This window comes from Pleurodeles waltl, chromosome 2_2, assembly GCF_031143425.1.
Source record: "Pleurodeles waltl isolate 20211129_DDA chromosome 2_2, aPleWal1.hap1.20221129, whole genome shotgun sequence".
NCBI classification, from domain to species: domain Eukaryota; kingdom Metazoa; phylum Chordata; class Amphibia; order Caudata; family Salamandridae; genus Pleurodeles; species Pleurodeles waltl.
Window position 1 is genome coordinate 663,771,197 of NC_090439.1, and position 13,855 is coordinate 663,785,051.

At 46.7% G+C, this 13,855-nt stretch overlaps 1 protein-coding gene across 1 annotated transcript in view; it reads left to right on the plus strand.

Moving 5' to 3' along the window:
- The window catches only part of SDCBP (syndecan binding protein), a 92,308-nt gene that overhangs the window by 63,571 nt on the left and 14,882 nt on the right, over positions 1-13,855 (plus strand). Inside the window, exons 6-7 of the mRNA XM_069220226.1 lie at positions 1,465-1,640; positions 4,197-4,368. Coding sequence (XP_069076327.1) covers positions 1,465-1,640; positions 4,197-4,368 — 348 coding nt within the window. The remainder of the gene's footprint in view (positions 1-1,464; positions 1,641-4,196; positions 4,369-13,855) is intronic.

Consider the following 13,855-nt stretch of genomic DNA (forward strand, 5'->3'; position numbering starts at 1 on the left):
GCTGATGTCACAAAGGGGCGGGTGGGGGTAGACACGGAAAAGCTTCTGTGTCTCCCGGGGTTTTAAAAAAAAAAAAAGAAAAATCACACCTGAGGATTTATTAACCCCCTCCCTGGTGTCGGCCACTGGTCGTGACCCGCACCCAAAGGGTTAAGAGCAGCTTGCAAGTGTTTTCCCAGCGAAAGGCAGTCCAAGGTCATGTGGAGGAAAGTCGCTGGACTACCAGCACATCCAGGGCATCCCTCACTGCGCGCAGGGAAGATTCTGTATAATCTCTGAGGTATTAAATACATGCGGTGTAGGTAGTGAAATGGGTTAAGTTTAAACTGAGCAGTGATCGCTACTACTCTCAATGTGGCCACGCTCTATCCCATTCTCAGTCATTCAGTGGGCTATCGAGGTCAGAGTCCCATAGACAGCGCGCATCGGTTCCGTATGCCGCTTCAATTTGAGGACCATGTACTACAACTTGTGAGATCAGGTCCCTGCTAAATCCCATGTCTAGGATAAAACTCTATACCTGCTACTCCAGTGGCTCTGCGGGTTCAACTTGACAAGTTCACTTGATGGGAATATCGGCAACACCAGCACCGCGAGGGTGCCTTGCAATAGGCGAGCCAAAAGGGGACCCCGGGTGCTATCCACGTAGCAATGCCCCTGACATAACTTGAGTATGTGGAGAATAGCGTGTCCTCACCACTTCTTGCCCAATTTATGTGTCCCCCTGTTCATCAGTGTGTCTCGTGGGGGAAATCGATGCGGACATTGCGTCACCTAATGAAAGTGTGGGCCCTGTACCGCTTAATAAATTAATTGAGGCCACACGCATTCTTTGTGACCAACATAATGGAATCTGGCATTCTGCATTACTACGCATCTGTGGTGACACGCGCACACACAGACACGCGCAGCCCCCCGGGCTGGGCTCCTCACAGCTGCAGTTAACTATCAATAATCTACCGTCCCCTCCTCTTCCAAGCAAACACTCAATACACCTAACTGTATCTTCCCGATCATGCATGCGCGTATAAAAGCCCCTCCCCCAAACCCTTATGGGATAGGCTAAGAAGTGGCCTGTATACATTCCTGAATTACCTCTTAATAGGATAGGCCAAACGTTGACATCTTTTCTCTGACTGACTCGTCTTTATTGCGCAGTTATTTGTGTGCATGCTATTGGATAGAAGTTTGCAGTTTTGTCAAGAAACCCCTGCATTAAGTCAAACACGATGGAAAAAGTCTACCTTGATTCTAAACGTGTATATAGATTTAGAAATGTATTTATTTTTTTATTTTTATTTTTTTACGTCCTTTTTATTTGTCATACTTGATTTTATGAGACAACCTGTGGGACATATATATTGTCAAATTAGTTTTGGATGTATCTATGATGATTGACACAATTTTTTTTTTTATGTACTTACGTAAAGTGTATTAACTGCATTTTTTTTGCCTTTTGAACAGGGAATATTTGTTCAATTGGTGCAAGCTAACTCCCCGGCATCTTTAGTCGGTATGAAGTTTGGTGATCAGGTTTTACAAATAAATGGTGAAAACTGTGCTGGGTGGAGTTCTGACAAGTCTCACAAAATACTTGCACAGGCTGCCGGAGATAAAATTACCATGGTGGTACGTGATAGGTAAGATGTCGGTCTACTAAAAGCAGTGCTAAGACTTTTCTGTGCATTAAAGAATGGTCAATGTTTTTGCCTGGGTTAGTTTTACTTTTAACATTGCATTATTAAGGAAGTTTCTTCAAAGCTGCAAATCGCGCCTCCATTAACATATAATTTATTTAATAACTTCATCCAAGTGTTATGAATTATTTCATAGACCAGGTCAGTATTCCTCTCAAATATATTTTTCCAGCAGGAGAAAGATAACCTGTGAAGTTCTTTCTTCAGGCGCTATAAAATCTTTCACTTAGTTTAAAACTATTAAGTAATATAGCAGACCGAACATGCAGAGTGGTGCAGTCAGTGAAATAAAAGGTAACGGTAACAAACACCCTGTGCCCTTATGCCCCCCAAAAAGTAACTCTTCTTAAATTGTGCATAGACTGTCATTGGTATGTTCACGCTAAAGGTTCGTGAGCAAGCAATGTAACTGAAAATGGAGAATAAGCAGTTTTATGTTTTAATATTTCTATAGACTTGCATAGAAAGGCATTTACCATCAACCACTGTTTCCTGCTCAATTCAGTGAGCGTACACTGTTGTTCAGGCAGGTGCAAAAACAGACACTTCAGTGCACTAGGGACATAATTTTGAATTGAACGAGCCATGAGGTACATAAAGGACTGTGTGATATCTACAGGATAGTAGAAGTTGAAACGGACCGCTTCAGTGAACAGGATGAGAAATTAGAGCCCTCGAAAGTAAAGAAATCATTGAGTTATGCTGTAAAACTGGGTCGGCATACGTATTCAGAACTTCCACCTTCGTTTATTTTGTACTTTTATATTTTGTTTCAGCTTAAATATTATAAACGATCTCTGCATTTGGAAAGCCATGTACACATTGGAAATCCCAAAGATAGATTCTGAAAAAAATATCAAACCAAGTAAAGAAAATACAAAAAATGTCAAATTAATTAGAGAAATTAACATTAAAAAAAAGTTGAGAACATCAGTAGTCATTACCCAAATAACAGAATAGTCACGTTTCTAACCCCATCGTCGAATGTGGTGCTATTTTTAAAGTCGAGGAAAGATAATGGAATGTGGCTTTGTCAGTTTTCTCAAACAAGTCACAGTACTTGCACAGTCTTTTATCCCACAGGATTTATCATATAATAGCATCATGTTACACTGAAAGACAAACTAATCTTCTGTACATTTTGGAAAGAAACGACAGGAGAAAGGTTTATGATACTACAAATGCATGAATGGCACATCCCATCAGGGGAAAGACCACAGTAACATTTGTGTTTTGATTTCAGAAAAGAAAAGCTTTTAAATGCACAGAATTAAGCAGCCTGTACGAAATATCCTCTCATCTGATAGAGACTTCTAGTTGCTGTTGCCCTACCTCAGAATTTGCCCAAAGCGTCAGTCTGGAGGCAGAGACTTTTCTTCGAACAGTACCTCTGCACATTGTCAGGTGTCATTGGTTGACTCTACGTCCGTCAGTGGCGTCATGGTCACCGGATAGGACAACGGGGGTCGTACATAATCATCACCCCAGTGTGATGACGTCATTTTTTTCTTTCCGCGCCAGCCTACGCACAGATCCGGAGATCCGAAGAAGAGCTACCCTCAGTTGCTTTGTGAAATCTTCAGCCGTTGTTAAAATGTTCTTACAAGTCTCATTGGTATACTCTAGAAGCAGCAACCGCTTTCTTTGAGGTAGGCACTGTTGGCCTAAAGAACAGACCTGTTCTTTCATTGGTTATGCCTCCACTTGTTTAGATTTTATTCAAGAATAGTACACTCCTGATCAAGCTCCTGACATTGGGTTCTAAATATTATTTCAGTTTTCATGATATCACTTTAGAAACCGGCAATCTCATGAATATCACCAACGTTTGAATTCTGCTGTGCGCTGATGCATGATCAGAAGAAGACAGCTGTTAAAGTAGGACCCCTGTATCGTTCTGTTGAATACAAGATTTATTATATCACTTTTAAGGACAACATTAACAGCAGAAATTTTGCAAGAGTAGTAGGACTCACGGAGAAAAGGCCCCACTACCCATTTTATATTGTGACGATCGTTTTCAAAATGAACAGGGTACAAGCATATATGGTATACATGTTTTTTTCTGCAACCAATAACCAGAAACCCGAGTGGAGCATGCTTTTTCAAAGACTTTGGAACAATATCCTGAAATTTGTTGTAAACCCTGTGACCGTGTAATAACGAGAAGGATTTCATTAATCGTTTGAAGAACACCACGCTGGTCATACTAATACTGACCGTTGTTGGGAAGTATAGTTAAATTGCTGTTTTGAAGTCTTGAATGCTGCCATGCTTTTTTAGCCTGTTGTTGTCATGGATTTTGCCTTTTCCAAATCAGGCCATTGACTGAAATAATAACTCAAACCATTCATTTTCTATAATTATAATTTGTATAAAGCTGGCACGTTGTCTGAGAGAGCAACTTTTATAGCTTGATGTTTTAGTAAATATACGTTTTGAGATTAAACAGTAGATGGTTATTTCAGACATGAATTATTTCTTCTGTTTTTTTTACAGGCCTTTTGAGCGAACCATCACCATGCACAAAGACAGCACAGGACACGTTGGATTTATTTTCAAAAATGGAAAGATAACCTCAATAGTCAAAGACAGTTCTGCTGCTAGAAATGGTCTTCTGACTGAGCACAACATCTGCGAAGTTAATGGGCAGAATGTAATTGGATTGAAGGTAATTATGTGTTTCATGGCATGTGTGGCTGTATATACACATGCTCTGCATGCTCCTGCCATCTAGTGTTGGATCTGGAATATTGCGAGTTGTTTATCTCGTTGATACTGTTCATGGGCATCGACTCCTTTGTTATATTGTTTTCTCTCCTCCGTCTGGTTTGGACGTGTGTCTCCCCAGTTCTAAATTTTCCTTTGGTTTTCCTTCATATTCGATATTGTTTTCTCGATCACATATTTCCATCTTTGTGTTCGTTTTCACTCGTTCCGGGCACCAACAGCGCACCCTCCGGGGAGACATAGCTCGTTTCAGGCCTACCTCACCACATAGCACCGAAGAATATGCTGAGCTAATTGAACAGATACTGTTTCATTTCTGTCCTCGGTCCCACTCAAAATTCCCCCACACATCCAACATCTGATGTGTAATTTGTGCCTCTCCCCCTGATCACCAGGAACCTACCTGAGATGCCTGCAAATCCTTCTGGTCAAAGAAGACCCTTCGAGACAAAAGAGCTTGTCGGTTGGAGATGGCGCACAAGACTCCTGATGACATCCCAGACATCTTTAGGGAGGCGCACAACCAGGAGGAGCCAGAACAAAAGGAGGCCTTCTCCATCCAGGACTCAGATGTCCCAAGGGATTTCCTCTGAAAGAGGGTGTTACACCCTCTCCCTTTGGAAATGGGTGTGAAGGGCTGGGGAGGAGTAGCCTCCCCCAGCCTCTGGAAATGCTTTGATGGGCACAGGTGATGCCCATCTCTGGATAAGCCAGTCTACACCGGTTCAGGGATCCCCCAGCCCTGCTCTGGCGTGAAACTGGACAAAGGAAAGGGGAGTGACCACTTCCCTGACCAGTACCTCCCAGGGGAGGTGCCCAGAGCTCCTCCAGTGTGTCCCAGACCTCTGCCATCTTGGAAACAGAGGTGTTGGGGGCACACTGGACTGCTCTGAGTGGCCAGTGCCAGCAGATGACGTCAGAGGCTCCTTCTGATAGGCTCTTACCTCTCTTGGTAGCCGATCCTCCTAACTTGGTAGCCAAACCTCCTTTTCTGGCTATTTAGGGTCTCTGCTTTGGGGAATTCTTCAGATAACGAATGGAAGAGCTCACCAGAGTTCCTCTGCATCTCCCTCTTCTACCAAGGGTCGACCGCTGACTGCTCCAGGACGCCTGCAAAACCACAACAAAGTAGCAAGACGACTGTAGGAAGTTGGCTCTGTATGTACTATTTCAAAGTAAGAAATAGCATGCACAGAGTACAAGGGTTCCCCTTAGAGGTAAGATAGTGGCAAAAAGAGATAATTCTAATGCTCTGTTTTGTGGTAGTGTGGTCGAGCAGTAGGTTTATCAGAGGGTAGTGTTAAGCATTTGTTGTACACACACAGGCACTAAATGAGGAACACACACTCAAAGACAATTCCAAGCCAATAGGTTTTTATATCGAAAAATATATTTTCTTAGTTTATTTTAAGAACCACAGGTTCAAGATTTACAAACAATACTTTAAATGAAAGGTATTTCACTCAGGTATCTTAGGAACTTTGAATCTTCACAATAGCATGTACAGTTTTGGCAAAAATGGCTATAAGCTATTTTAAAAATGGACACAGTGCAAAAATCAACAGTTCCTGGGGGAGGTAAGTATTTGTTAGTTTTTCAGGTAAGTAAAGCACTTACAGGGTTCAAAGTTGGGTCCAAGGTAGCCCATCGTTGGGGGTTCAGGGCAACCCCAAAGTTACCACACCAGCAGCTCAGGGCCGGTCAGGTGCAGAGGTCAATGTGGTGCCCAAAATGCATGGGCTTCAATGGAGAAGGGGGTGCCCCGCTTCCAGTCTGCCAGCAGGTAAGTACCCGCGACTTCGGAGGGCAGACCAGGGGGATTTTTAGGGCACCAGGGGGGCACAAGTCAACACAAAAAGACACCCTCAGCGGCACAGGGGCGGCCGGGTGCAGAGTGCAAACAGACGTCTGGTTTGCAATAGGTTTCAATGTGAGACCCGGGGTCTCTTCAGCGATTCAGGCAAGGGGGGGGGGCTCCTCGGGGTAGCCACCACCTGGGCTAGGAAGAGGGCCGCCTGGGGGTCGCTCCTGCACTGGAGGTCGGATCCTTCAGGTCCTGGGGGCTGCGGGTGCAGTGGATTTACCAGGCGTCGGGTTCTTTGAAGCAGGCAGTCGCGGTCAGGAGGAACCTCTGAATTCCCTCTGCAGGCTTTGCTGTGGGGGCTTGGGGGGGGGGGGGGGCAACTCTGGCTACTCACAGGCTCGCAGTCGCCGGGGGGTCCTCCCTGTAGAGTTAGTTTAGAGGTCGAGCCGGGGGTGTCTGGTGCAGAGTGGAAAGTCTCACGCTTCCGGCGGGAAACGCGTGGTCTTTAAAAGTTGCTTCTTTGTTGCAAAGTTGCAGTCTTTGTGAAACAGGGCCGCTGTCCTCTGGAGTTTCTTGGACCTTTTAGATGCAGGGTAGTCCTCTGAGGCTTCAGAGGTCGCTGGACCCTGGGGGGCGCGTCGCTGTTGCAGTTTTTCTCAAAGTGGGGAGACAGGCCGGTAGGGCTAGGGCCAAAGCAGTTGGTGTCTCCGTCTTCTCTGCAGGGCTTCAGGTCAGCAGTCCTTCTTCATCTTCAGGTTGCAGGACTCTATCTTGCTTGGTTCTGGGGGCCCCTAAATACTGAATTTAGGGGTGTGTTTAGGTCTGGGAGGTTAGTAGCCAATGGCTACTAGCCCTGAGGTTGGCTACACCCTCTTTGTGTATCCTCCCTGGGGGAGGGGGGAACAACCCTAATCCTAAAAGTCAGAGTCACCTCAGCTCTAGAAGTCAGTCACCTCAGCTCAGGACACCTTAGGGGTTGTCCTGACTGGCCAGTGACTCCTCCTTGTTTATCTAATTATCTCCTCCGACCTTGCCGCCAAAAGTGGGGCAGTGGATGGAGGGGGCGGGCATCTCCGCTAGCTGGGATGCCGTGTGGCGCTGTAACAAGGGGGGTGAGCTTTGAGGCTCCCCGCCAGGTGTTACAGTTCCTGCAGGGGGAGGTGAAGCACCTCCACCCGGTACAGGCTTTGTTACTAGCCACAAAGTGACAACGGCACTCTCCCCATGTGGCCAGCAACATGTCTGGTGTGTGGCAGGCTGGCAGAAACTAGTCAGCCCACACTGGAAGTCGGGTATGTTTTCAGGGGGCATCTCTAAGATGCCCTCTTGGTGTATTTCACAATAAAATGTACACTGGCATCAGTGTGCATTTATTGTGTTGAGAAGTTTTATACCAAACTTCCCAGTTTTCAGTGTAGCCATTATGGTGCTGTGGAGTTTGTGTATGACCGACTCCCAGACCATATACTATTATGGCTACCCTGCACTTACAATGTCTAAAGTTTTGCTTAGACACTACACTGTAGGGGCATAGTGCTCATGCACCTTTGCACTCACCTGTGGTATAGTGCACTCTGCCTTAGGGCTGTAAGGCCTGCTTTAGGGGTGACTTATCTATGCCATAGGCAGTGTGAGGTTGGCATGGCACCCTGAGGGGAGTGCCATGTCGACTTAGTCATTTTCTCCCCACCAGCACACACAAGCTGGCAAGCAGTGTGTCTGTGCTGAGTGAGGGGTCCTCAGGGTGGCATAAGTCATGCTGCAGCCCTTCGAGACCTTCCCTGGCATCAGGGCCCTTGGTACCAGGGGTACCAGTTACAAGGGACTTAGCTGGATGCCAGGGTGTGCCAATTGTGGAGATAAAAGTACAGTTTTAGGGAAAGAACACTGGTGCTGGAGCCTGGTTAGCAGGCCTCAGCACATTTTCAAATCATAACTTGGCGTCAGGGGATAACTATGCCAAGGAGGCATTTCCTTACAACGACTACCACCAACATTGTAGCGCCTAATCCTGCCGGCTTTCTCAACTGTTTCCTGGTGGTGCATGCTCTGGGGGTAGCCTGCCTTCACCCTGCACCAGAAACTCAGAAGAAATCTGTGGGTCGACGGAATCTTCCCCCTGCTAACGCAGACACCAAAAGACTGCAGCTGCTCTGGCTCCTGTGCACTCTTCCAGGATTTCCTTCGTGCACAGCCAAGCCTGGGTCCCCAGCACTCCGTCCTGCAGTGCACATCCTTCTGAGTTGTCCTTCGACATTGTGGGACTCACTTTTGTAACTTCGCGTGGACTCCGGTTCACTCTTCTTCTAAGTGCCTGTTGGGGTACTTCTGCGGGTGCTGCCTGCTTCGGTGAGGGCTCTCTGAGTTGCTGAGCGCCCCCTCTTTCTCTTCCTCCAAAAGATGACATCCTGGTCCTCAGCAGCACCCAAAAACCTCTACTGTGACCCTTGCAGCTAGCAAGGCTTGTTTGCGGTCTTTCTGCGTGGGAAGACCTCTGCAAGCTTCATCGCGACGTGGGTCATCCGTCTTCCAAAGGAGAAGTTCCTAGTCCTCTTCTTTCTTGCAGAACTCCAAGCTTCTTCCAACCGTGGCAGCTTCCTTGCACCTTCAGCTGGGGTTTCCTGGGCTCCTGCCCCCCTGGACACTGTCGCGACTATTGGACTTGGTCCCCTTGTCTTACAGGTACTCAGGTCCGTAAATCCGTTGTCAGTGCACTGCTGGTGTTTGTTCTTCCTGCAGAATCCCCCTATCACGTCTTCTGTGCTCTCTGGGGGTAGTAGGTGTACTTTACTCCTACTTTTCAGGGTCTTGGGGTGGGGTATTTTTCTAACCGTCACTGTTTTCTTACAGTCCCAGCAACCCTCTACAAGCTCACATAGGTCTGGGGTCCATTCGTGGTTCGCATTCCACTTTTGGAGTATATGGTTTGTGTTGCCCCTATACCTATGTGCTCCTATTGCAACCTATTGTAGTTCTACACTGTTTGCATTAGTTTTCTTGCTCTTACTTACCTGATTTGGGTTTGTGTACATATAACTTGTGTATATAACTTACCTTCTTACTGATGGTATTCACTGAGATACTTTTGGCATATTGTCATAAAAATAAAGTACCTTTATTTTTAGTAACTCTGTGTATTGTGTTTTCTTGTGATATTGTGCATATGATATAAGTGGTATAGTAGGAGCTTTGCATGTCTCGTAGTTCAGCCTGAGCTGCTTTGCCATAGCTACCTTATATCAGCCTAAGCTGCTAGAAACACCTCTTCTACACAACTAAGGGATAACTGGACCTGGCACAAGGTGTAAGTACCTCTGGTACCCACTACAAGCCAGGCCAGCCTCCTACAATAAGTAATACTTTTCAATTTCAAAAGTAGACAGTGCAATTTCTCACAGAAAGCAATGCAGTCCTAGGGAAGTGTAAGGAAATGCCTCCTTGGCATGGTTGCCCCCTGACTTTTTGCCTTTGCTGATGCTATGTTTACAATTGAAAGTGTGCTGAGGCCTGCTAACCAGGCCCCAGCACCAGTGTTCTTTCCCTAACCTGTACTTTTGTATCCACAATTGGCAGACCCTGGCATCCAGATAAGTCCCTTGTAACTGGTACTTCTAGTACCAAGGGCCCTGATGCCAAGGAAGGTCTCTAAGGGCTGCAGCATGTCTTATGCCACCCTGGAGACCTCTCACTCAGCACAGACACACTGCTTGCCAGCTTGTGTGTGCTAGTGAGGACAAAACGAGTAAGTCGACATGGCACTCCCCTCAGGGTGCCATGCCAGCCTCTCACTGCCTATGCAGTATAGGTAAGACACCCCTCTAGCAGGCCTTACAGCCCTAAGGCAGGGTGCACTATACCATAGGTGAGGGTACCAGTGCATGAGCATGGTACCCCTACAGTGTCTAAACAAAACCTTAGACATTGTAAGTGCAGGGTAGCCATAAGAGTATATGGTCTGGGAGTCTGTCAAACACGAACTCCACAGCACCATAATGGCTACACTGAAAACTGGGAAGTTTGGTATCAAACTTCTCAGCACAATAAATGCACACTGATGCCAGTGTACATTTTATTGTAAAATACCCCACAGAGGGCACCTTAGAGGTGCCCCCCGAAACTTAACCGACTGTCTGTGTAGGCTGACTAGTTCCAGCAGCCTGCCACACCAGAGACATGTTGCTGGCCCCATGGGGAGAGTGCCTTTGTCACTCTGAGGCCAGTAACAAAGCCTGCACTGGGTGGAGATGCTAACACCTCCCCCAGGCAGGAGCTGTGACACCTGGCGGTGAGCCTCAAAGGCTCCCCCCTTTGTCACAGCCCAGCAGGGCACTCCAGCTTAGTGGAGTTGCCCGCCCCCTCCGGCCACGGCCCCCACTTTTGGCGGCAAGGCTGGAGGGAACAAAGAAAGCAACAAGGAGGAGTCACTGGCCAGTCAGGACAGCCCCTAAGGTGTCCTGAGCTGAAGTGACTCTAACTTTTAGAAATCCTCCATCTTGCAGATGGAGGATTCCCCCAATAGGGTTAGGATTGTGACCCCCTCCCCTTGGGAGGAGGCACAAAGAGGGTGTACCCACCCTCAGGGCTAGTAGCCATTGGCTACTAACCCCCCAGACCTAAACACGCCCTTAAATTTAGTATTTAAGGGCTACCCTGAACCCTAGAAAATTAGATTCCTGCAACTACAAGAAGAAGGACTGCCTAGCTGAAAACCCCTGCAGAGGAAGACCAGAAGACGACAACTGCCTTGGCTCCAGAAACTCACCGGCCTGTCTCCTGCCTTCCAAAGATCCTACTCCAGCGACGCCTTCCAAAGGGACCAGCGACCTCGACATCCTCTGAGGACTGCCCTGCTTCGAAAAGACAAGAAACTCCCGAGGACAGCGGACCTGCTCCAAGAAAAGCTGCAACTTTGTTTCCAGCAGCTTTAAAAAACCCTGCAAGCTCCCCGCAAGAAGCGTGAGACTTGCAACACTGCACCCGGCGACCTTGACTCGGCTGGTGGCGATCCAACACCTCAGGAGGGACCCCAGGACTACTCTAAGACTGTGAGTACAAAAACCTGTCCCCCCTGAGCCCCCACAGCGCCGCCTGCAGAGGGAATCCCGAGGCTTCCCCTGACCGCGAGTCTTTGAATCCTAAGTCCCGACACCTGGGAGAGACCCTGCACCCGCAGCCCCCAGGACCTGAAGGACCGGACTTTCACTGGAGAAGTGACCCCCAGGAGTCCCTCTCCCTTGCCCAAGTGGAGGTTTCCCCGAGGAACCCCCCCCTTGCCTGCCTGCAGCGCTGAAGAGATCCCTAGATCTCCCATTGACTTCCATTACAAACCCGACGCTTGTTTCTACACTGCACCCGGCCGCCCCCGCGCTGCTGAGGGTGAAATTTCTGTGTGGGCTTGTGTCCCCCCCGGTGCCCTACAAAACCCCCCTGGTCTGCCCTCCGAAGACGCGGGTACTTACCTGCAAGCAGACCGGAACCGGGGCACCCCCTTCTCTCCATTCTAGCCTATGTGTTTTGGGCACCACTTTGAACTCTGCACCTGACCGGCCCTGAGCTGCTGGTGTGGTGACTTTGGGGTTGCTCTGAACCCCCAACGGTGGGCTACCTTGGACCAAGAACTAAGCCCTGTAAGTGTCTTACTTACCTGGTTAACCTAACAAATACTTACCTCTCCTAGGAACTGTGAAAATTGCACTAAGTGTCCACTTTTAAAACAGCTATTTGTGAATAACTTGAAAAGTATACATGCAATTTTGATGATTTGAATTTCCTAAAGTACTTACCTGCAATACCTTTCAAATGAGATATTACATGTAGAATTTGAACCTGTGGTTCTTAAAATAAACTAAGAAAATATATTTTTCTATACAAAAACCTATTGGCTGGATTTGTCTCTGAGTGTGTGTACCTCATTTATTGTCTATGTGTATGTACAACAAATGCTTAACACTACTCCTTGGATAAGCCTACTGCTCGACCACACTACCACAAAATAGAGCATTAGTATTATCTATTTTTACCACTATTTTACCTCTAAGGGGAACCCTTGGACTCTGTGCATGCTATTCCTTACTTTGAAATAGCACATACAGAGCCAACTTCCTACAGGAAGGAAACGTAACACAAATTGCAGGTAAGTACTTGACTTACAATCCCAGTCTTCGGGGGTTAAGTTGCCCACAGGGCAAAGTTTAGGAAGACACCAAGGGTGCACCACCAGCAACAAGGGGCTGGCTGGGTGCAGAGGTCAGAGTTGGTGTTGGGCACCCAATGTGGAATCCTATTGTGGCAGAGGGCACTTAGAAAGAAATGGCTTGCAGGTAAGTCCCCCCTGACTTTGGGGCACAGACTGGGGAGGTTCAGATCAGCACCCCTGGGGGGGTTCACAGGTTAGCACCAAACACACCCTCAGTGGAACAGGTGCAAATGTTACCTTTAGGCATCGGGAAATCTTCACCGGACCCGGTTGCAGTCAGGAGAGGTAATCCCAGGGTGGATTTGAGGTCGGAAGGTGGGTGCGTTGTGTTAGGTTGAGCAGTGAGGGTAATTCTATGCAAGAGTTCTGATGTCACACATGATGTCAGATGAGAGTGTTGGTAGGAGAGATTTCTGAGGGTGGAGAAGGGCTGTTGGAGAGAAGCTGTTTTGCTGTGTTGTGGATAAGGTACTTCCAATAAAGAACCTACTTTCAAGCTTTTGGACTTCATCCTTATTACATTTGGCGACGAGGATGGGATGTAAGAAGTTTTATATTTGAAACATCTACTTCGTATGGCTACCTCGTTTTTCATGTAATGGATTTAAAACTGAAGATTAACATTGTGGTGAATCTAATCTGACAACCATTTCTTCGTACTCCTGAAGCACTGAGTAAGAATTTGACTTGTTTATCTAGTGTTTATAATTTGTCTTCAATGTCAAACTGCTCCGTGTACTTTCAAAATTCAATACTACTAGCGCGTGTAGTCTGCAGTGTGATGTTCAGATCCAACTCTCGCTTTGAGGCGCTGTTGAATTTATTGTCACTTCTGTCTGAAGTGTAAACAAACAAGCGATAAAGAAGTAATCCGTGTTAAACACGTCTTGTCTTAATTCAACGCTGCTAGCGCGTGCAGTCTGCAGTGTGTTGTTCAAATCTAACTTGCGCTGTTGAATTTATTGCCACTTCTGTCTGAAGTGTAAACAAACGCGGGTTCAAGAAGAAGTAACTCGTATTAAACGAGTCTTGGAAACTTTCGTATTAAACACGTCTGGGCAACTTAGCGTATATTGATTTAAAATTCAATGGTGTAAGCTCGTGCAGTCTGAGTTGTGTTCTTTCTAACTCGCGCTTTGAAGTGACACGCGTTGCTTAATTTATTGCCAATTTTTTTTACGTATAAACAAACTCGCACTAAGGAAGTTTCTTGTGTAACGCTGTATACTATGAAAATAACAACGCGTTAGCGCGATTAAGTAGTTTTTAACTATCGCGTTCTTCAAAACAAACCCTGTCCGTCCAACTAGAGCATTTTTAATTAAACTTGTGGAAAACTGTAAATAAAATATAAGTAGATAAAAAGAAGAATTTCAGACCTGATCTTCCTGGTTGATGTGACAGGAGAAAAGTGTAATGGACCTATTA